This window comes from Nomia melanderi, chromosome 12 (genome assembly GCF_051020985.1).
Source record: "Nomia melanderi isolate GNS246 chromosome 12, iyNomMela1, whole genome shotgun sequence".
Lineage (NCBI taxonomy): Eukaryota > Metazoa > Arthropoda > Insecta > Hymenoptera > Halictidae > Nomia > Nomia melanderi.
In genome coordinates, this window is record NC_135010.1 from 6,445,001 (window position 1) to 6,468,519 (window position 23,519).

Below are 23,519 nucleotides of genomic sequence, written 5' to 3' on the forward strand. Positions count from 1 at the left end.
AATTAATTTAGCAATACGCAAACTGAATTGCAAATTAATTAAAGTCTTAATAGGTGCACTCTTAGGGTTTTTATAGAGAATTTTCAAAAAGTCAATTTAACTGTTCGATAATTTTAATGCTAACACGTCGACTGCCACGGGAATTTCGAGTTTTTTTTAGACAGAATCTCTGTCTTCAGAGAAAAATTGGTTTCTATAGCTGAGGAATTGCCTGAGTTAGGTGAGATATGAGGTGGACAATTTTTTGTCGACGGAGCGTACGCACCGCTGCCAGGGAATCTCGTTTTCATGATTCATCGTGTTTGCGCGCTGATGAGTCGTGGCAGGGGAGAGCTTAATTGGGAGAGTAGACTTGATACGAGAATTGATGCTTGTAATTATTTATCGGACGAACATTGAAATTAATCTTTGTGATTAGAAGAAATTAATTGGTACAGTATTCTGTGAGAAATTGTTCTTTATACAAGTTATTGAACTTGTTATGATATAAATGCTTAGATTCGAAATCGTTGCTTCAACATTAGATGAGATTCTTAGTGAAGATTTTCAACTTGATTTAGTAAATAGGATATCGTTCATCTATTTTAAGTGGAGATAAAATACTACTTTTCTCTTATTGACATTTTATCTGTAGAATGTAGATTTATAATGAACATAGAACTCATTCTTTTGTTCTAAAAAATGATTACTGAACGTTAGTAATTTTAAATGTAAGTAAAAATGGAGTTCAATTAAATGGTCGAAATGACTAGATATCGTTTTATAAAATGAACTTCCATAGTCCAAATAAATGAAGTGTATTTCAGTAATTTAAATGAGCATTGAAATAAAAATTTTCCTATTTTTATTGATAGATTGTTGACATTATCTTAAAATATACCTATGATATAATAAATATAGGAAATTTCTATTGAGTTCTTGTTTCCGTACATAAATCTTCGAAATGTGATTTCTCGAGAACACGCGGCGTGCTTGTTAAAGCTGCATGCAAAAAGGCGTCTTGATCCGCGATGTTTTTGGATAACATTGAAGGTATCGATTTCCGAACAGGAACGAGCTCAGCAAATACAAGAAGTATACTGTAGGTAGCTCAAGAGTGGTTTCTGAAGTATCCTAGATATCGTTTTATGATATATTCCCAGCTCGGTAAAGAAAATGCATATGCAAGAGAGAAATATTCGCTTTCCTTTATGCACTGTGCAAATGAAAGCTACCCTTATCCCTTTACATAACGAAAGTACATTGAAGTACCACTCTAATTGAAGTAGATGTTACGAATCAAATACGTTTAAAATTTTTGAAATTTAATTGAATTTGAAGCTTTATTATACTCAAGATTCTTTGGTAACCATTATTACAATTATAGATGTGATTAGATAACTTGTAATTTATAAATAAGTAATTAGCCTTTAATAAATATTATTTCAACAGCTTCAAAAATTCTATAATAAATTAAAAGTAAACACAGTAAAATTTGTTAATAGAATTTTGAAATATAAAGTAACTGAAATTCTGGAAACATTCGTGTCTGTACACTCCAATTTACTCTAAACTCACTTTCATGTTTTTTACTTTTTATAAGAATCACAAAAGTATTTTTACCGATATTTAATTCTAGTTTTCTTATAACACTGATAAATCCCACGAATAAATGAATTTATTTAACTTTAATCGTACCACGTGTTTTTATAACGAATCATACCACGATACGACTCCCAGTCATTTATGAGAATGATTGAAATGTTGTTTTTGATTATAGGGCCCAAATTTTAAAAGCCAAAAAAACTTTTGGAAGTGCAATATGAAATAATCAAAATATTTAAATAAAAAGTTCAAATGTGACTCAAAGTCACATCATGGTCCGATTAGGGTTAATAATCTGCTCCAGAATCATTCCAGTAATTCCCATAATTATATAACAGAGGTTCCGAAATGCTTCAATTTAGCATATCACTAATTCTAGCATCCATATCAACAACAATAAAGTTCGAAAGAAACCACAGGTTCAAACACGGATGAAAACTTGTTTCTGAATATTATTTTTCGCAATTATACCGTGCAACAAAGTTCAACGTATCGCGAGAGCGATTTCGGGTCATGAAGTTCTGAAGAATTCACGAGCGAGACGTTCGTGGCACGTCCGTCAGATCTTATCCGCTAGAAGGCTGTTACTTTAGTTTTCTTCTCGCGGCGGTATCGCATATTGCCCGAGCAACGATCCGACAACGTTTAATATCCAACGATAATATCGGCTAATAGAAAATCGATAAGGGTAGAAGACGGATCTTATCTCGAGTGAGGGGAACCTTGCCAACGACGAATCTCGGAACGGCAATTCTGCCCCGCGGGCTTCTGCTACCAATAAAGATCAACACAAATCACCAAGCTACTTAGACGTGTTCCACGTGTTTCTACCCCTTTGCATTTGCACGTTTAGCCCATTGTACTCTGAATATTTTCAATACTTTAACACGTTCGGTGTTATGGTACACGCTAATTTCTTTAACACTAACCGTACCGGCACTTTGTGTATACCTATTCCTACCATAACTAGTTAACCCCTCACCCTACAACAACGAGTGAGACTCGTGATGAAGATGTTCAACGTGATTCAACAAATATATACATTACTCAGTTCATTCGAATTCAAAGTAAATATTATTCCTCTGTAATCAACTATTATACTTAAAAGGAAATATAGCCATAACATATGCTTAGAATTTTTCTCTTTTTCCAATAAATTATTAATGACAAAGTAGCCGTATCGATCAGAGCTGAAAAAGAAATCATAGGGCAAGGGGTTAAATAACTGGCTATAAAATAAAGGTAAACAAGTTCGATATAAAATTCTTCTTGATGGAAATAGAAGCAATAGGAAAGACAAATATTGAGAAACTGATTAACCGGACAGTACAGGAATTGTTATAAATTTAAATGAATTAAAGAAAACACTGAATCTTAAATCAAATTTTAAAACCGGTTATGTGACCGGTTCACGGTATGGTTAGTGTTAAGAAAATATTTTTAAGGAACACATGGTCACGGATGGTGGTATGCGTTACAAAGCACCGAGAACATAAAAGAACAATATGGAAATATATAAAAATGACCAAAAACTTGAATATAACTTAATATTTTATGAAAAAAATCTATACAGTTCATAAGCAAAATATAACCGAAGTTTCCGTGGCACGGAACGTGTTAATAGTTGACAATTTTACGCAGAAGCTGTCCTATGTTATCAGTTATTATTCCGTAATTAACATTAAAACTACCAGATAGGACAAAATGTGTTTTTCATTTTTTCCTCGATAACTCTGTATTATTACGATATCTTATTTGAAATGCATTTTTAAAAAAATAGATAGTTTGTAGAGAGCAGTATAAACGATTCTTCTTACTAATAATATTGAAAATAACATAATAATATAATCCATTTCAAAAATATCTTGACAAAGAAGCACACCTGTGAATAAAACTGTTGTCGAGTCACGCTCGACATAGGAGCGCAAAGGATTTAGAAGATAATAGATGTTTCTCTGAGAAATTGTTAAAGAAATTAGTTCAGCACTACGCGAACTAAATTGTAGATTAATCAAAGTCTCAACAAATTCACTTTTTGAGTGTTTAGTGTTATTATTATTAGCGGTAGTTCTAGTATTAAATATGAAAGTGAAACAGTCTAAGTAAAGTTCAATATACTTTATTTGTACAGTATAAAAAATTGAAGTGAAACTTTGGACATATGATATAACTTTGAATATTTTGCCTTTGTGACATTGTATATTGCCCTGCGCTTCAAAAATTGAAATAGCTAACTCAATGGTTTTACACTTCTGTTTTATTTTATTTTATTGCATGACAACCACAGAAGAATTGGACTTGGAAACAAAATATAAAAAAAACGTGACAAATTAGTTGCTAGTGCATCTGTACCTTTAGAGACGAATCTCGGCGCGAGCACTCCGGGGCGCGTTGAAATATTCACGGTCGAGCGTAATTAATTTATTCACCCTCCATCTGGTCTTGTTCCACATGTGAAACACGAGTTAAATATTTGTTTTTGCTAATTGAAATATGGTTTCTTAAATAGGGAAACGTCTTTTTCTTGGTTGATCAAAGGTTGCAGAATACCCTTCTGTTCTTCTAAAATATATCTGTACATACATGAATTTTTTACAAATCTCTGAAATTACTAATTTATAAATGATTTAATCTTAAAATTGATACTTTTACATTTATGCATAAATATAATTATGAGGAAAAATAATAAAACTTAGAAAATAATTTTCAGTTAAAACTTCATGATGTTTTTTGACTTCGGTAAAAATAGTGTCAACGCTAAAACTACCGAACAGTTAAATTGACTTTTTGAAATTCATCTGTAGAAGTTCCAAGAGTGCATCTATTCAAACTTAAATCGATTTAAAATTCAATTTGCGCATTGCTAAATCAATTTCTTCAACAATTTCTCAGAAAAAACATCTTTTTAATCATTGCAAAATAATAAATCAGAAATGGATCATTTCGACCCGTCTGGTAGTTTCAGTATTAAGATCCTTTAAAACTACAAATACATAATGATCACCAATCCACTTCCTACAAAAACAATTGTCTTTTTCTCTTTTATTATCTTAATCCTTTGATCCAGCCTGAATCATAGATGTTACCAGTGAATTAAGACTTTCACAGCTTACGGTTGGAGAAAGTTGTCGTTTCTGGTGCGCAGCTAGTTCTCCGTGCGTAGAGAAGTTGGAAATTGAATCAACTGCGAAACGGTGCCCTTCATTCCCTCGCAATCGTCGGAGATATGTCTGTCTGTCTGTCTTCATTACGCAATTCAATTCCAGGAGAAGTTCTTGCTGGATGGAATGGCAAAGATGAGTTCCATCTTCTTTATTCGCTGGTTTTTTACCCTGGTAAATTGTGGAAGGTAGTCGCCGCTTTTTGATAGTCATTTGCTGGAGGAATGCTTCCGCGTTCGCTTAGATGATTGAGTTACTTCGTCAACGTTTATCGAGGTGCAGACGTTTTTCAAGGAATGCAGTTTCAAAACGATCGTAGAATTTGTTTCCTCAGCATGATTTATGCTGGAAAGAATGTCCTCTCATACTTTTAATGTTTTGTTTAATTGTATTAAATTTTATGCAATAATAAACGTATTTTCTGAAATCACATCTTTGGAGGATTCATTTGCGAGCTGCTTTATTTTTAATAATTTGTGATAGAGAAATTTCGACTTTACTGGAAACATAGATTTATTTTTTGTTGGAATATTAATGTATATATAACAATATTATGTTTTGATGTATGCTCAATGAATGACAGTATTTATAAAACTGAATTGGAAATATTTTACCAGGATTCTGATTTATCATTGTGAAACAAAGGGTGAATAACCCACAACATATAAAACCTAAAAACACGTTGAAAAATTGAACGCTGCTCAGTAATTTTTTTCAAAAAATAGGAAAAGTGGAATACAATTTTTGCGAATAATCATTTATACAATTAGTGAAATTTCCAAATAAAGATTCGACAAATGTGTTAGTGGATTTATTCATAAAAATAAATGAACCAAATGGGTTCCGCATTTTCAAATTATTTTCTGACGACTATAGACTCAGCACCTTCCCGATTACGCCAACAGTTATAGCCGCTCTGTATAAATAAAATGAAAATTGGATTAAAATGGAGATCATGCGATCTATTCCGAAGTCGCACAATAATTGCATTACCAACGGCGAAAGCGCGCACGCAGGAGAACGATAAGCACGTAAACGACGACTAACATCGCCCGAAGGTACTCTCAACCATTATAAAGGGTCAGCACGCTCGAAGGTACACTTAAGATTAGGGGATTCAGTTTAAAAGGACCTGCTCTCTAGGGGTAGCAAACTTGAGCGTCGAAAAATCGAGTAAACCGGGAATTGAAGAAGTGAATTCAAGATGAGGGTTGGAAATTTTAAAGAACTACTCTAAAGTGATCATTTTATTAACATTCTTCTTTCTACCAACGTTATGCATACATAACAAGCAGCAATATTAACACTAGAACTATTATACGAATCTAAAAAACTCATTTCAAATTCCTTCCCTTACGATTTTTAAATAATTCTTCCTTTCTTTCCATCATTAAAAATACAAGTCAATAGAAACATAATTTATGATAAAATTTTGTTTTCACATTTTTAAGAACACTGAATCTAGTAACAAATCACAACTGAATTCTTCAAATTGAAACACATTCATATCAATTACAACCAAATTTCTTCAAACTAAAACAGCCACACATACAACCAAATTCCTCCAAACTACAACTCAATATTTCGCTTCGTTGCACCAAGTACCAAGATCCGCCACGAAGCTCCCCAGTGTCCGCGGCAAAACAAGCAGGGATGGCGGTGGATTACATGGAATTAGAGACGAGAAGAGCGTGAGAAAAACCGGGCGGAAGTAGACGTACACGGAAAACAGGCAACAAAAACAAAGATAAAACAGCAAGCCGGAGGAAAGGAACGGAAGGGAAGAAGATTTAGGGAAAGCCGGTTGGACCGAGAGGGAAACGTCCTTCGATCCTGCCGTTCCCGTCCTCGACCCGGGAAAAGCCCGCATTAGATGTCCTTTCCACCTCCCCCCGCTGCCCTCGCCCTTCCTCGCCGGCCTGGCCTGCTTTCCATCGCCGCAAATCTCGTTCCGTACCCCTTTTACCGCGGCCACCGCCACGGAAGTAATGAGGGTAAGGAATAAGCGGGAGGAAAAGTGAGACGGAGAGATGAATATGGCAGAAGAGAGGGTGGATAGACGTTTAGGGGCACGAAAATCGTGGAAAATCCTTCGATAAACGACTGATACGGGATCTACACCTGGCTGAACCTTCCACGAAGCGATCATCGAGCTTGGATCCTTCATCTTCGATAGGGGTTAAAGGATAGTTTGAATCCGGTGATATTTTTGGCAATGGAATGATGCTTATGTCAAGAGTTTGTGATGAGTTGGAGAGGCGTAGGGTGGCATTGTAATCTTTTTTGATTGATGTATGATGTTCTTTTATATGGCTACTGTGGTTGGATGATCGTAGGGGTAACATGGTGGATGACTGTAGAGGATTGAGGATATTTTGTAATGATCTTATTGGATGGGTTGTAAGCAGTTTGTTTATTCGTTGGTACCTGATGTGGCAAAGATTGAAGATGATTAAGTTGGACTAGATTCAGTAGAGTGTTAGTGGATATAATTAGGGTTAGGTAAATCTAGTTAGGTCTGTAGATTTAACAGTGTTCCTAGCAAAATACATGTTCACTGATGTGGATCTTAGACATTAGAACTACTACCACAAAGAATTAAGATTCCTCGACTACTTAAATCAAAAGCAACACAAACTATCGAATATTTATGAAACTTAACACTAGATTTATGGAACCCGTTAATTCGACGGATACTGAATTGTTTAAACATTCTTTAGTAATAGTTTAAGTTGATTTTAATTCGTGCGATTATGCGAATCGCATTGCAACACTCTGGTTTTGAAGCTATAATACAATTTTCACGATTTATATTGACAAACTCGTAGTTTTCTAGGAACAAAGTGTAGAATGAACAATAGAATGTTCATTAATGTAGATTTAACAAAAAACACTCTACAATACCACAATGCAAATCTTCATGAAAATTCAAGTCTCTAAAAAGGAGAGCAATACCAATAGAAAATAGTTTTCTTAAAAACAAAACTCACTACACATTCTCCGTATTTCATGCATTCCGCGCAACATTTCTCTTCCAAATGTCAGATAAACGCATGAAAATCCACCGATCACTCTTACGCTATAGCAAAAGGAACCCTCGTCGACATATTTCACCGTTCCCGTGCCCAAAATCGACTGTTAAATACGTCCCAACCTCTCCGACGTAAATCTAACAGTTTTTCAAGCAGGGAAACGCTCTTCTCGTCGGGCGATTCATTTCCCCCCGGTTTCCGCTCGCCATCCTCCATTTCGCCTCCGTAATTCTCGATCAACCGAGCCGCACGAACGGTTTACCTGCGCGGAATTCGCTTTGAGGTTAGTGGAACGTCGAAATCCCCGATGTTTGCCCGGGTCGGCGGCGATCATGCAGCTCCCGTTGCTCCTTGGATATTTCGACGGTATACTTTTCACTTCCTCGAAAAAGCTCCGACTCGCCGAAAGTCGGATATATTCGTTCTGTGGAATTCGATTGGCCCGGCTTGCGGCGGATTACCGCGGGAAGACTTTCGCCTGCCCGGAGCGGATTTCCTCGTTACGTCTGCGTTCAAGTCGCATGTAAATGCTCCGTCGCGGATGCCGAAAATGGCGAAAATGGAGTACCCCGCCAGGGATCGATGGAATTTTTACGTTTCGAATGGCTTTCCTCTTCGTGACGGATTTACCGGCTGGCAGACCGAGTATCTGGGAAAGACGCTCTTCGATCGCTTTCTGAGCCTCGTCTAATTCTTTTTCATCTTTGCTTTCAGGTTCGATTGCTTTTCTGGTCCTTCGTTTTTTCTGCTTGTCTGTTTATTTGCCTTTTCTTCGTTTTCGTCCCTTTTTGTTTTGTTTATTGTATTTTCCCTTTTTCTTTGTCGCTTTTGACTTTGCTTCCTTCATTTTTATTTCTTTAATTTCTTTTCTTCGTTTTTGTTTCTTTTTCTGTTTTGTTTATTATGTTCCTTCCTTTCCCTTCATTTTCGACTTCGTTTTCTTTCTTTTCAATTCACATTTCGTCTTCTGCTTCGTCCTCCTTTTTCTTAGTTTCCTCCTCTTCGACTTCTACTTCGATTTCTTCCTCTTACCACACTTCCTTTTCTCGTCTGCTTTACTTTCTTCTTTGTCTTCCAGTCCCTCTACTTCCCCTTTTTCCTCTAAAAAGAAAATCTCTCCTTTCCTTCGACGAGAATCGAATGAAATTCTTTTCGTATTCATGTATTCCACGTTGCAGAATTTTAACATCGTGAGATGCGATTTAGCGGCTACTTTCGAGCAACTGCGAGACGTTCCTTATTCACAAACGCGTATCCTTATTTCGTACTTTTCCCGAAGAGCTATCGGATCACGCGCTATAGGAGAAAGTCTCGAAAAATGTGAAACCCGAAAATATAGCAAATATAGGTATAGTTAAAAAAATATTTTCTTTACATGTAACCGACAATGAAAATCTAACGAAGTTGTAAAAATAATTACAAAGAAAGAACAATTTCGTAGAATATTCATGAAACTTGGAAAAAATAAATTCAGTAGATAAAATTTGGATGAAATCATTTTGATAATCAAACAGTTGCGAGTTTTCGCTTCTACAGCGTTTTAATCTCATTTTTAATTAAAAAGTGTACTGGCAAAATTTATACGAAAACTTCTGGCATACCTGTACAAACGGAAGATTTATTGCTAACAAATGTATACGGTAATGAAAAAATTACCACCAAGAAACTTCCAAGAAATTAAAACGGGAAATAAAAGTTCAAGGTTCCCCATTACTTTTCTTATCGAGTTACCGTTCTTCTTTCTCTCATTGCGTTTTAATCCTGCGGTGCTTTCACGTCCCCTATCTAATTTCCCCTGGTACGCCATCTTGGGAATCTAAATTCGCTCGGGTCGGAGATACTTTCTAAGCGCCCGGCGAATCAGCAAAAAAATTGCTGTTCCAAAGTTGAACGGGACAGGAGAGGAAAAACATCGATTTTTCCCTGCCGAAACGGTTAATGGCGCGTTTACATTCCAGTTCCTCGAACACAAAAAGCGTATCGTTGTTGTTAATAACGAACAGTATCGTTAGAAGGAAGAAGAGGTACTAAAAATATGGAAAACGATCAAGAGAGAAAACGAAGCAAGAAATGAATATAAGTACCGAAGCGAAGTCGAAGAAAAATAGAACGAAGAGAAAAATACAAAGAAAGGAAACAGAGAAGGAAATGAAAATGAAGAAAGCAAAGTAGAAAACGAAAAAGGAAAAGGCAAGATCTTAAAGAAGAAAATAAAACAGAGACGAAGACGAAGAAAAAAAGGCAAAGGAAGGGAACAGAAAAGAAAATGAAGATGAAGAAAATGAAGTAGAAAGCGAAGAAGGAAAAGGAAAGAACGTAACAAAAAAAATAGAAAAAGATTCAAAATCGAATAAAAGCAGAGGAAAATCTTCGATTTTTCGCTGCCGTAATGGTTAATGGCACGTGTATATTCCAGTTCCTTGAACACAAAAAGCGTATCGTTGTCGTTAATAACGAATAGTATCTCTAAAAGGAAGAGGAGGTATTAAAAGTATCGATTGTTGCCCTGAATGCGACGTCTCTAATTAAACCCTGGAGACAGTTTCCTGTCGCGAGTGGGAGCTGTAATTAAAATGCAAGCTGAAACAGTGTCCCCGACAGCGACGGTTGTCTCGCGTTCCCGATTTGCTAATGATAAACGCGTTATTTTATCATTTTGCGCTAAAAGTGTCGTGAATATACACGAGCCGCCTTGAGAGCAACTCGTTCTTGTAACGAACTACGGGTTATTTATGAAATGAATCTATAAAGTGAATAATTAACGCATTGGCTGCCACGGTGGTTCATCGATGGCCGGAGCTTCTGAATTGCTTTCACGTAATTATAACTAGAAAATTGATATTGAATAAAAGTATACAATAATCTAAATAATTAGATAATAGCGTAACGTGAGTGATAAGGGTTAACTGCGTAACGTCAGACTGCTTTCGGGTTTTCTGTTTCACAATTATTGATATCTTTGAAGCATTGAATATGCGAAATGATTTTAAAAATAAATACTTTCACTTGAACACTATAACGAATATCCGAAGAAACCGAAAGTTATTGTTACAATTTTTATAGGGATTACATCAGGGATGTCATTTTAAAGCTTGAAACGTTAATAGTTCTTTCAGCGACGAATTTTTCAGATATACGTATAATCCTTTTTTGTTTTGCTTCGGTTTTTCATTCAAACATACCCCAGGAGTGATTTTCCAAACCAAATTCCACAATTAACAGATCAAACGCTCGGTAGGTCTAGTGTTAACACTAAAACTATCAGACAGGTCTAACTAACCCATTCCTGATGTCTTCTTCTTGCAATAATTAAAAAGACAACGCATGTTTCTGCGAGAAATGATTAAAGAAATTGATTTAACTCTACGCAAACTGAATGTTAAATCAACGTCAAGTCGCTCCTGCCGTTCCTATAGAGAAATTTCGAAAAGTTAATTTAACTGTTCGGTAGTTTTAGTGTTAACACGTTGACTGCCACGAGAATTTCTAGCGTTGTGAATAGTAATACTAATTCTTTAATAACAAAGGCAAATGACATTGAAAATAATTATTAATGATTTAGTATCACAGTAGTCATATTCCGCTATTATCTAGCTACTTATGTTACTAAATATTCTTATTTAAAATCAAGTTTTTTATTGTAATCGTTCTTCAGCAATTTGGAAGCTCCGGTCATCTGTGACTACCGTGGCAGTCAGCGTGTTGAAGATGAATATGATCGTAGCGCTGTCGCGTTATCGTTCACCGCGAAAGAAAAGGTGATTTCCAGGCGGTAAACGGAAACCCGCGATGTCCGTCCCGGCGGAGAGAGGCGCGACCTTATTTCACGCACGACGGGATCGTTCGCGCGTTCCGAACAGATCAAAGCTGGATTGAGAACGATCGTGAAACCCTAGAATGGTCTCGCGGACGCGGACCCGTCTAACGGCGATGGTTAATTTCCTAGAATAAGGAAGGCCGTTACGCCGATGATCGCCGGGGATCAACAATGACTACGGCTAATCAGTTTCGCGGTGATTGAAACGCTCCGGTTACGCCGCAGCGTCGCGACGCTTGAAAACGGAGGTCAAACGCGAAGCAAGCGCGGCTGAATTTGGAAAAATGAATTCGCTCGATCACGCATTATAAACTTGTACAGTCGACGCAATCAGCAATGTGTACGTAAAATTATGATTTTGTAATTTATAGAGTTGAGGAGTTGGAGAGTGACGAGTTGACTGTGGATCTTTATGCTTTTGCGGGAATGAGAGTGGAAAATTGTGGAAGGTTTGGGATGGGGAAGTGTATATAGAATATTCATGGTATAGCGCTTTTTATATTTGTTGGGAAAATTGTTTTTTATTTTATTTTGATAATTAGGTTTTTAATACATATGTTGTGCTTGCATTAAGATTTGTTGTACAAAAATGAGTAATTGCTGAGTATTTGGAATTAGTGTGGTTTCTAGATTTGTTAGGAAAAATCATTTTCTATTTGATTTTGGTAATTATGTTTCTAAAATGTTGTGTTTGTATTAAGATTTGTAGTGTAAACTGAGTAATGGTATTGCCGAATGTTTGCAATTGTAGTAATTTTTGAGGCAGAAGAAAGGGTTATTCTTGTGAATTAAGATTTTTTGATAAATGTAGGATGCAGATATTTGTGAAAATTTGTATGAAAGAAATATTTGTTCCTGTAAGAAATAGGCAGAGCAATGAAACTCGGAAGTGTTTTGCGATTAGAAGTCAGATTTTCAAATATATCCCACTTTGAATTTTCATTTTCTAAGTATAGATAAGAATAATTCTTTATAAAAGAAATAGAACAAATTATCCTCGAAACACGTGTAAAAATATATTGTATCATAAAGAATGACTAATATTTAAAATACGTAACCAAGGATCTATCCTACCGAGAAACTCGTATATAACAATTTCCCAGCCACAAAGACGTAACAGTCAATAGCCAAGGATGAATCTCGTTGAAACAATATATCCTGTGGCACAAAGATGAATTTCCAAAGCCCACTGACTAATAATCCGAGTCATGATTACGAGCGATTTTCGAACAAGGACGATTAAGCCTCGAAGCATAGCGATTTTCGAAGCGATGGGTCGATCGGCTTCCAAAGGATTTCTATATTTACGCGGACCGCGATCCGTGATTCTCATTTACGAGCCATTTTCCGTGTCACCCTGGATATCAATGGAACATTTCCCGAGGGTTCGCGCCTGGTTTAATCTCGAAGAGGAAGACCTTGCGCCGAGAGGGCCGCGTTTTGTTCGCGCAATGGTTGCCGGCCTCTCTTTCTCTCTTCAGTTGAACATATTGAAACTCCCACCTGCCACCCGTGCTCCGTTAAATTAACGTCAAGCCGTGCTGGTATTTGGGCCAACGCCTGGCCCGACTCTCCCTGTCCTCCGCGATGCGAGACAATTCGTTGTCAATCTTGACGCTCTCCTGGTTTGATGGGTCAGGGGATGATCCGTGACTGATACACTCGGTTGGACCGTGGTTTCCTAGATTTCCATGAACGATCAATTGATTTGTCCGTTGAATGATATGACAGTGGAAGTATTCATTACATCGATGCGATTCTGGGTTTATATATTGAAATATTATTGAAACAATGAGAACGTGCATATTTGTTTTAAAATCTTGATGAGTTTTGTAATTGAAGTTGCTTTTTAGTCTAATTTTCGCTGGATTTCCGTGAACAATTGAGTGGTTTGTGTTTTTAATGATGTGGTACTGGAAGTATTCATTGCATCGGTGTGCTTCTTGGTTCATTTATAGATAGAAATACTATCGAAATGTAGTTCTTTTGCAGTTTATTTTTCAATCTGGAATGTTTGGAAAAATAGTTCCTATATTCTCTCCTGGTTTAATAAGATCAGGGGATGCTACGTATTATCGAAAAAATGGGAATCTGTACATTTGTTTTAAATTCTTAATGAATCTAGTAATTGAGAATCTTTCATAGTTTCTTTTTTAATTTAGAATGTTTGGATAAATGGTCCTTATATTTCTGTGGAATGAGATAATCCATTGTAGGATCATAGTTATTTCTCTGAACTATGGCTTCTTAAATTTCCATCAGCAATTAGATTATTGATTTTTATTTCCTGGATAATCTTTAATAAGCCCTAATCTAATATATTGCCTGACTAATTGCTTTCAATCGAACTCCTCCCAGCATATCAATTTTAAGTGCACAGATTGCTCGGCGCCCCCTTTTCAACGAAGCCGACGGAGGATTCCAAAACTTACAGAACATTTCCCCGAAACTTGCGTCAGCCTTTTATCCCCGTCGCGTTGAGCACAGGATAGAACTTTCCCCCGCCGATAACAGGGAAAGTTCGATTGAACGCGTCGAGCCTCTGTTCAACAGCGATGGCAGCGACGCAACGTTTCCTTACATTTTCTTCAGATTCAACTTTGCTTCAACGGATTTAACACATTCCCTATCATCGTCGAACAGAATATACACAGTGTTGCTAATCTTGATAGAAGTCGCTTTTATATTAGCATAAATATACTATGTTACAACATTATGAAGGATACATTTTCTGTTTGTGATAATTTAACGCGTTAAGCATTATCGATGGTTGATGATAATATGTTTTAGTTTCGTCGCTTATCGGTGAATGATGACATAAAATTTACGGTGCAATTAAAATAAAATATACAATTAAATGAAAATGAAATTACGACGGTCAAAAATCAAGATGATAATGTTATAGAAGTTTCTACAGAAAATAACGCTATTAACATTTTTAATTAAGATTCTAATCCCTAATCCTTTTAATTCTAATCCCAATAACAAAGGTTTTTACAATTTGCCTTAGTATGATTTTAAGGTACATTACGATTGTACATATTATAATCTCAAATTTTTAGAAATTCACTATACATCTATCAAAATATATTACCATACAGTTATAAGCTGTTCAATATAAATTCACCACTCAAAGTCACCTTCTACTCAATTGATACCCACACACGTCACCTTACATTAAACATGTTCATACCTCTATAAAATATTTGAGTTTCAAGATGTTGTAATTGAAATTCAAGATTTTATTCCCCAATTTCAACATACAAAACCTACATTGAAGTCTATCAAATACACTTTAGCAACCGTGCTAACAGATTTAACATCATGACACGATCGCCTTACATCAAACATATTTACACCTCTATAAAATATTTAAGTTTCAAGATTTTGTATTTAACATTCAAGATTTTATTTCCCAATTTCTTTATTTTCCAATTTCAACATACAAAACCTACATTGAAGTCTATCAAATACACTTTAGCAACCGTGCTAACAGATTTAACGCCGTGACACGATCGTCGTCGGTAGGACAGCGTTTTCCGAGGAAAATTGAGATGAAGGCACGGACTCGGCCGGGGAAATGGAAGGGCCAGGCGCAATATGTAGAGCGGCCTGTGAAATATTGCGTCCTGGGAAACGCGGGAAGGTGAATTAGAAGATAAGACCCGGGACGCTGGGGGCATTCCTCCGCAGAAATTCTCCCGCGAGGAAGAAACAATATTGCGCCGTTACTCACCCCTCTGACCGGGCTCACTCCAACATCGGAACAATTTCATCGTCGCGTTGGCTAAGTTTTAATTTCCTGATGCATCGGCACGCGTGGCTGGACGGCGAATTTCTTTGGAAGATTATTTTTAATTATTGGACTGTGAACTTCTGTGTTGCGTTGTACTATAAATTACTTCCGTGATATTTAATATTCTCTTTTGGTTGGTTCGTTCATTAAGTAAAGTGGAGAATTATGTTTGATTGCTTATGATATTTTATATGGTTATATACATATGATATTATATTAACCTGCTGTTTGTTCTCAAAATATGGCGGGATGATCTTTTCCTCTGAGTACAGTGTTATTCTACGAACGAGAGCTATTGTATTCGTTATTCTTTTCAGTATTTATATTCGATGAAATATATTAACTTAAAAACATAATCTGTATTTTTTAATATCTATATATATTTGTTACAAATCACCGTAGACGAATAACTTTGAAAATATATATTTACTTCGACCTGTTGGTAGTCATTAGAAAAATGTGATTGTAAAGGGTTAATCTTGTATTATATTGTATAACCTTCGTTTGTCTGTAACTGATTGCGGATTTTTATGGTAATTCATGTTTGATAATATGTCTATTTATTGGGAATATATTTTAATAATACACTTTCAATTTATCTTCTTTTTGTGAGGTTAATTTTGGCTTATAATATGGAGTAAGATTCGTGGTGAAGTTTAAATTGAATTCGATGAATTTTTAATATTGTTTTTATTATATCTATTGAAGAAAAATAGTGTTTTTCGTTTTTGAATATTTAATCCTTTCGTAGTCAATTTTCATGGCCCCTCTGCGATGGATGCAGATGATTTATTACAATTTGTAAGTAGAGTTTCACTTCAATAGGTTTTCAACGATGAAGGGACACAATGTACGGAAGTGTCGTTGAAATAGAAAAGAAAGTTACACGTGTCCGTAGCATGTATAATATTATCCGTTACAGAAGAAAAATGAAAAAATACGTAGCGACAGAGAAACTGGAACAAAAGAACCACAATGCAACAGTTTCAAGGAGGGGAATGCTACTTCGCATGTCATACATAGTTCCAGCCTGAAGTGGCACACACGCGTTCCTCCAGTCACGAAACAGCTAATGGCTAAGACTCTTTGAACCACATCGCGCGATGCAGTAATAATCAGACTGCGGATGTTTATGCAAATCCAGATTTCTTATCAAATATTAGACTTCCCACGAGCAATCTAGTTTTTCGGCTTTAACCTTGGATACAGAAATATGAATATTTGCATTTCTCGTTAATCCTTTGATTCGGGATCTGATAAACTTAATTATTTTGTAATGCAGGGTTACGCATACTAATTTCCTTATAATTATAATTTCTTATATCTTAAGGAATATTGCGCAGAATATTAAAAGTTAAATTGAAAATACCTTATTTTAATAAATACTATCTCATTTTTATCTCACTATATCGATTGAACATTATCAATGTCGACTCTAAGAACGAACTGTCATCGAAATCTATATAACTCACAAAATACTGCAGTAACCCAATTAAACAATGATCTGTTACATAAATATAAAGCAGTTCACAAGTTAAATAAAACAACGATCAACACGCTGGCAACTAAAAATGAATTTAAATACAGACCACATTGAATTTCATATTGAAAATTATCATAAAAAGTCTGCATGGCTTATAAAATAACCCAACAAATTCCACATTTCAAAACTCAAATATTCCCAGGAATTTCCCTATCGAATTTCTGAATCAGCCTATTCATTCATAAAAGATTTCCCACTACAGAAACTCCTCCGTACTTTTCCCTAGCATTCCCATTCGCTCTTGTTTAACTATTAAATTCTCCATCAACGACAAAACGGAGTTTCCTCGAGTCCTCGCTTCTCTCTCCCTTCCGCCGGGTTCTCCAACAATACCGGCGTGAAAAAGCCGCTCCTTGGATCCGTTTCGTCGGTAAACTCAGCCACGTGGCGCGGACAAAGGGACTGAGTATAGGAGAATCGGCCGAAGGAATCGCGAAACGAAACTCTAAAGCGGAAGCTATAACAGCGGAGAGCGAATGAACGTGTCGGGAAGTTTATGACAGTGGTTCTCAGTCTTGTACGGGCTGAGATTCAATTTAGGGGACAATGATTTTTTTATTCATTCGCTTGTAAAAGTCAGTATAGTTAAATATTCTGTTAATTTATCTGGAGGGCTGTGTGCTCAGTGTCAAAGCTTTTTTAAATGCTTAGGCAAATATCTATGTTTTTAATTGCTTTTTACTGGTATACTGAATCTTGGGTAGAGGATTTAACTATTATATGTATTGGGTTTTGTGAATATGTTTCTTTTTGGCAGATGTCAATGATATTTGTGATGTAATAGGTTTTCTTTTAACGTGAGGTATTTCCTTATGAATTAGTTTAATGACGAGTGAGACTCGCGGTGAGGATTTTTAGATTGGTTTAATAAAAATTAATGTTAATCATTGTATATACGTTGAAGTAAGGAACTGTTTTTCTATTGTTAACGATTTGGCTTCAATATGAGCATGTTGGCTTTGAATTTTTTAAATTACTGTTGATTATTAGTACAGTAATACTATTGTTGAGTTCTTTAAAATTATTGCTTACTATTAGTACAACAAATTACTATAGTAAAACAAAACATAATTTTGCCTTTATTGTCATTGAACTCTAGGATTCATCAAGGCACTGAAGTTATAACATTGACAAACATTACATTAAATTATTCCTTATTAGTATAACAAATTAGTGCAATAGAACAAAACATGATCTTGCCTCTGTTATCATTAAATATTAAGATTCATGAACGTGTTACCGTTATTACCCAAAAAGTAAAATATTCTCAATGAATATATAAACTGTATTTATTAATATTTCGCGACCCACACTTTGGGAACCCCTAGTCTATGAAATATAAAGCTGAACACGCGCACGAGCCGGTCAATGAGGGCCGAGGATAAAGAGGAAAAAGAAGCAAGTGAGATTGAGGTCCAATCTTTGTTCGTCTTTTCTCTTCTTTCGTCTTTGGAAGCGGTGCGCCCGCGCCGCTGGGACGGAAACATTTTTCACCGGTGGCCTTTTCAGAATGGAAGACAAAAGGTGGCTAGCAATTGTTAAGGCGATCACAATTGGGACCGAAGGAGATGAAGTTGTTCGAAGATGTAGAAGGTGGTTTTAGTATCTTGTCTGTTGCGGTGTTTTTGGCCACCAGTGGAGGAGCATTTCAGGGGAATTCTATTTAATTCGGGTTTTCTTGTTGATGTTGTTTGGGCTTTATATGGAAACGCTGGATTTTCTTGAATTCGTCTGTTTCTTGTAGATTTTACTATTGAAATTGTTTGAATTTGAGTCAATGATGAATTATATTGGGAAATTTATTTAATTTTTAATTTACTATTGAAATCATTTAGATTTCCTACAATAAGAATGAATTTTATAAAATGTATTAGTCTATTTTCAGATTTCGTATATAAGATTTTTGAATTTCGATGAGAAATTTGATCGAAAAATTTACTTTGCTGAGAGAAATATTTTATATCTTAATTTTTAGTAAAATTATGTAACAAACTTGCGATGTTAATACTGGTAGTTCTTTAATAATCTTTCAAAAATTCGTGTATTGCAAGTAAAAATTTCTTAATTAATTATCAAGACCTAATATTACGATTGGAAAACATAATGTCCCATCAATAAAGAAGACGGAAATACTAAGATCATTAACACTTCTGCCAGTCCATCAACCTCGAATTCCATTCGACTAATCGGCAGCTAACAATTGGAACTAAGCCAGAGTTTTCGCGCAACAATTTCTCAAACGATGTAACGCCGAGTAACTGTATCATAGCGCAGTGAAAAGTGTTCTTCATTCGCGGCTTCCACGAAAATAAAAGAATGAGGGTAACTGGAGTCTCGTTTCTTAATTAGACCAACTCTCTTTCGAACTCGTTATCAAACTTGGACTAAAGAATATAAAGAACTTTAATGCAAGAACGAAGTGCACGTAAAACAAGGGTAGACACAGCAACGGTGAAAGAGAAGAGAGGAAAATTGGTAAACAACTGGGGCGTAAAGGTGGAATTCAGCGGGTAAACGTTGATGCGAAACATAATCCACATGAAATTGGTAAAAGAGGAATGAAGGTAGCGAGAAGAAAGGATTACAGATGAAAATGGGAAAAATATAAGATTAAATTAACTCTGGTAATTCAGCTACTGTTTTTGGAAATGTCTTTGGACAACTGTAATTTAAATGTGCATTCAATGACAATGAAGGTTTTAGAGAAAATATGTAATATTTAAAAAATATTTATATATTATAAATAGACACGTTTTTAATATTTCGTGGAAGATAAATTTAAGAAACCGCCCCTTTAGTTTACCTATGTAAACAAAGAAGCAAGAAATGGTAGAGGAAGGAGTATACAAGAAAACAACGAATAAAGGCGATATGACAATCATTAATTCAACGACCTTCTTTCCTATTATTAATAATTATCGATAATATATAATTAATAATTTCTATTAATACAATCACCATCCCTACCTTTAACACTACCCGTATCAGTCACATCAAAGCAACCAATTCCAAACTTTTTTTTCTACGACCATAAAAAAAAATAAAAAGATTCTCTTAAAAATTTATTTACTAGACGTACCAAAATAAAAATAAAAATCTCAACGAAACCACTCTAAAATTTCTCCAAAAAAGGGACACAAGAGAACAAAGAAAAACAAACATTCCTTCCCAAAAAATTCTCAAAAATTTATTCATTCATACACACGCCAAAACACAAATTAAAATCTAAAAACAACACTCTCAAATATCTCCAGAAAAAAGTGCAGAATAAAAGCGAACATACTTTCCCAAAAGGGTGACAATTCATTCACTCATACCTGCACCAGAATACAAATCAAAATCTAAACCACCCAACTCCTCCCACCCTATCAAACCATCCGAGGAAAAGAAGAAAGTTTCCCTTTCTTCTCTTATTTCCCTGTCCCGGAAGCGCGAAGGGGAAGCGTAGCGCGGCGAGAGATCGATGCGGGGACGTATTCAGGCTTCATCAGCATTGTGTCCGCGGCGGCGCGGCGCGGCGCGCGCGTGGGAGTCCCCGACGAAACGAAAACAGTACTTTGCACGGGCGGCCGGCTAAAATTAGAATATTCTAAAACGCGGCCTTTGTTCCCCGGCAAAGAGACAAACTCTGAAGAAGGAGAGCCTTCACAAAGGATCCACCATCCTCTTTCTCTCTCTTTCTCTCGATTTTCCCAGCGACTAGTGGCAAGAACTCTGGAGTACGTATATACGAGTCCGGTTAGGAGTGCCCCGGGGGATCTCCGAAGAGGCTGATCGAGCCGAAACGCTTTCTCCCCGGAGCCACCCCCATGATTCGGCCGTTCTCAGTCACCTAGAGGTGAAAAGCTTCTCGTAGACAATGGAGAACGGTCGCGGAAAATTGACCCGGTCGCTTCTATGCTGCTTTATGTCACGACTGCCAGAGAGAAAGCCAGGATAATGGCGAGGTGCTAAAGTGGAAGAAATGGGAGAATCTTTTCTCTTTTTTTTTGTTGAAAGTTAGTTCGCGATTAACCGGCTTTTTCTCCTGCCACCGGTGTTCCAGTTTTCCAGGTTAGCATCCCCTATTCGCGGACACACTTGACACGCGTTTTAGCTTCTTTCATATTAAGATTATTGAGACAGTAGTTTTAGAATAAATAAGTAAGCAACATCATGCTTTTCTTTTAAGATCATACTGAATTTTGCCTCTTGTCTCTTCCTTACACCCTTTTCCATCAAGTCAAAGGTCTAGAATCGTTCTACAACAGTCAATGAGATTTTCAGATGCACACTGTACACTCAAGTGTCAAAATTTTGTTTCGGTCGGTGAACGGTTCTTTTGGGAACAATGACAGAAGACGGTACGCTAGGCTGGAAGAGGATAGAAGCGTCATTGGACCCGGGACAGCTCCCTAACCGGCTTTTTCTCCTTCCTCCGGTGTTCCAGTTTTCCAGGCTGGCATCCCCTATTCGCGGACACACCCGGGGCCACTTGACACGCGTGTTAAGTGCCACGAACCCACTTGGCCCCCTTCGGCCCTGTCACAGATACCGCGGGACCCGTTACGACACTCGAGAATGGAGTCATCGATCCCCGCTGTCCCTACGCGCTGATTCGGGGGAAGGGTCTAATGAGTATTACCCTTGCGCTGATTAACATCGGTACGATCGGTTATCTTCCTCTTGCCGGCTCTCGTCTTCGGGAGTCTTCGCGCTAACGAGCTTCTCGGTGGGACGGAGCTGTAGGCCCGATACTCGAAACCAGTTCGAGATCTAACTGAGCGACGGAACGGGATTAATGATGCTCGGGGGTGGGGGTTTTTGGGGTACTCTAGAGAACAATCATATTCGTTGCTGGGAATACTTAACCAGTTGACTGTGGAATTTAGTTTGAAAAACCTCTCGTTCTGCGCGCAGTAAAATAAAAAAATAGAGCGTGTACTCATCGAACGCAGGACGAATGCACGTAGAGTATATTTTAATGAAAGATCTAAGCGAAACAAAGAAGAATTACATGTTTATGTGAAAAAATAAAGAATTCATCGCTGAAAGAATTAGTATCATGTCAAGCTTTACGATGACGTGTACACTCGTCGAACAGTTACCTGGTTAATTTACCGAATTTAACAGTAGGTTTACGGACGCTTATTGTACGGTTTATTCTACTGTTGCTCGAACAATTGGTATTCGTTGGTTTGGATCTTGAAAATTAGGGATTTAGAAATAGATTATGTAGCGTTATGTTTCAGACGCTACGAATGAATCCGCTCTTATGACGCTGATACGAACGTAAAAGCGTGATGTGTCCGTGCGAGAACTGCAGTTAGAATGCTGTTTTTTGGGGAATTGGCCGGTTCCTCTCGGCAAACCGATTCCGTTGTACTTTCCGCGGCTTCGGGAAAAACCCATGCGTTGTCTCCAAAACGCCAGGCTTGGTCGCCGTCTCCCGCGTAGACTTTTTATGACACCCTTCTCAGTGGTGCGGACAGTGGACTTGAAGCATCCTTCGAGAGGGATGATGCAGGGGCGTAAGAATGTAGAAATGTCCCCTTCAATTACTAGGATACATATTCGAGCAATTGCATCGATCAGAACCGAAATAAATGTTTACCAAATTGCATTTATAAACTTAGTGTTAAGAAGGAATATGTCATGGAATTAAAGGAAGATAAATTAACGCCAAATGTATTTTGATGATAGAGAGATTTCTTGGGACGTCTGTTGTTAGGCATTGTATGCGCAATGTTGGTTAACACTAGAATTACTAGATGCGTAAACTGAACTATTCCTGATTTTTCCTTTTACAGTTACTGAAAATATACAGATAGTTATTTGAGGAATTATTAAAGAAGCTGATTTAGTAGTACCTAAACTGAAATGTAAGTCAATTGAAATATTAAGAAATGTATGTTTATAGGCTTTTGTATAGAAATTTTAAGAAGTCAGTTTAAATGTTTGGTAGTTCTAATGTAAAAGACTAAATCTAAATAATCCAGTAACCAAGACGTACTGGGCTGTTAAGGGTTAAGTGTTAATTAGAGGCTTTTTGAATTGGCAGGTTTTAGAGGTATGAGGGAAATTTGAAAGGTATCTAATTCTGATTATAAAATCACTTTTGGGGGCTCTAGCTGTGTGATTAAGTTTTTATAGTACTTTATAGAAGTATATTGAAATTGAAATGTTCTAATGAAATGAAAAGAATTTGTTGCACTGCCTGATTAATGTAGAAAGAGCTTGTGTGATTCTTGGAAGGTCGTAGAAGCACGAGAAAAATTTGTTGTAGTACCTAATTAAGGCACAGAGAATTTATAGACCTAATTACTTTTTGAGATCTTAGAGACCTGAGACAAGTTCGTTACAGTGCCAGGTTGAAACATAACTAAGCACGTACGGTTTTCGTGAAAAGCTCTGAAGATACAAGAGTACGTTATTAGATTAAGTGATTAAGATATAAAACATGTCCACAGTTTTTTACATATTGAAGCTAAGAATTTTCAAACGAATTCCTATAGCTTTTCTAAAACGACTAGAAAAGTGTCAGATTGAATTGAAAAAATTCCAAGTCATCCAATTCCAGATGATGTAGCGCAGTTCTGAATCATAC

General features: G+C 36.6%; 2 protein-coding genes across 14 annotated transcripts in view; one reads left to right on the top strand and one right to left on the bottom strand.

The window, feature by feature from the left end:
- The window catches only part of LOC116426101 (Kinesin heavy chain 73), a 208,315-nt gene that overhangs the window by 46,741 nt on the left and 138,055 nt on the right, over positions 1 to 23,519 (top strand). The window lies entirely within an intron of this gene.
- The window catches only part of LOC143175142 (uncharacterized), a 165,524-nt gene continuing 155,016 nt past the window's right edge, over positions 13,012 to 23,519 (bottom strand). The window contains exon 3 of the mRNA XM_076372637.1: positions 13,012 to 13,275. Coding sequence (XP_076228752.1) covers positions 13,115 to 13,275 — 161 coding nt within the window. The 3' untranslated portion in view covers positions 13,012 to 13,114. The remainder of the gene's footprint in view (positions 13,276 to 23,519) is intronic.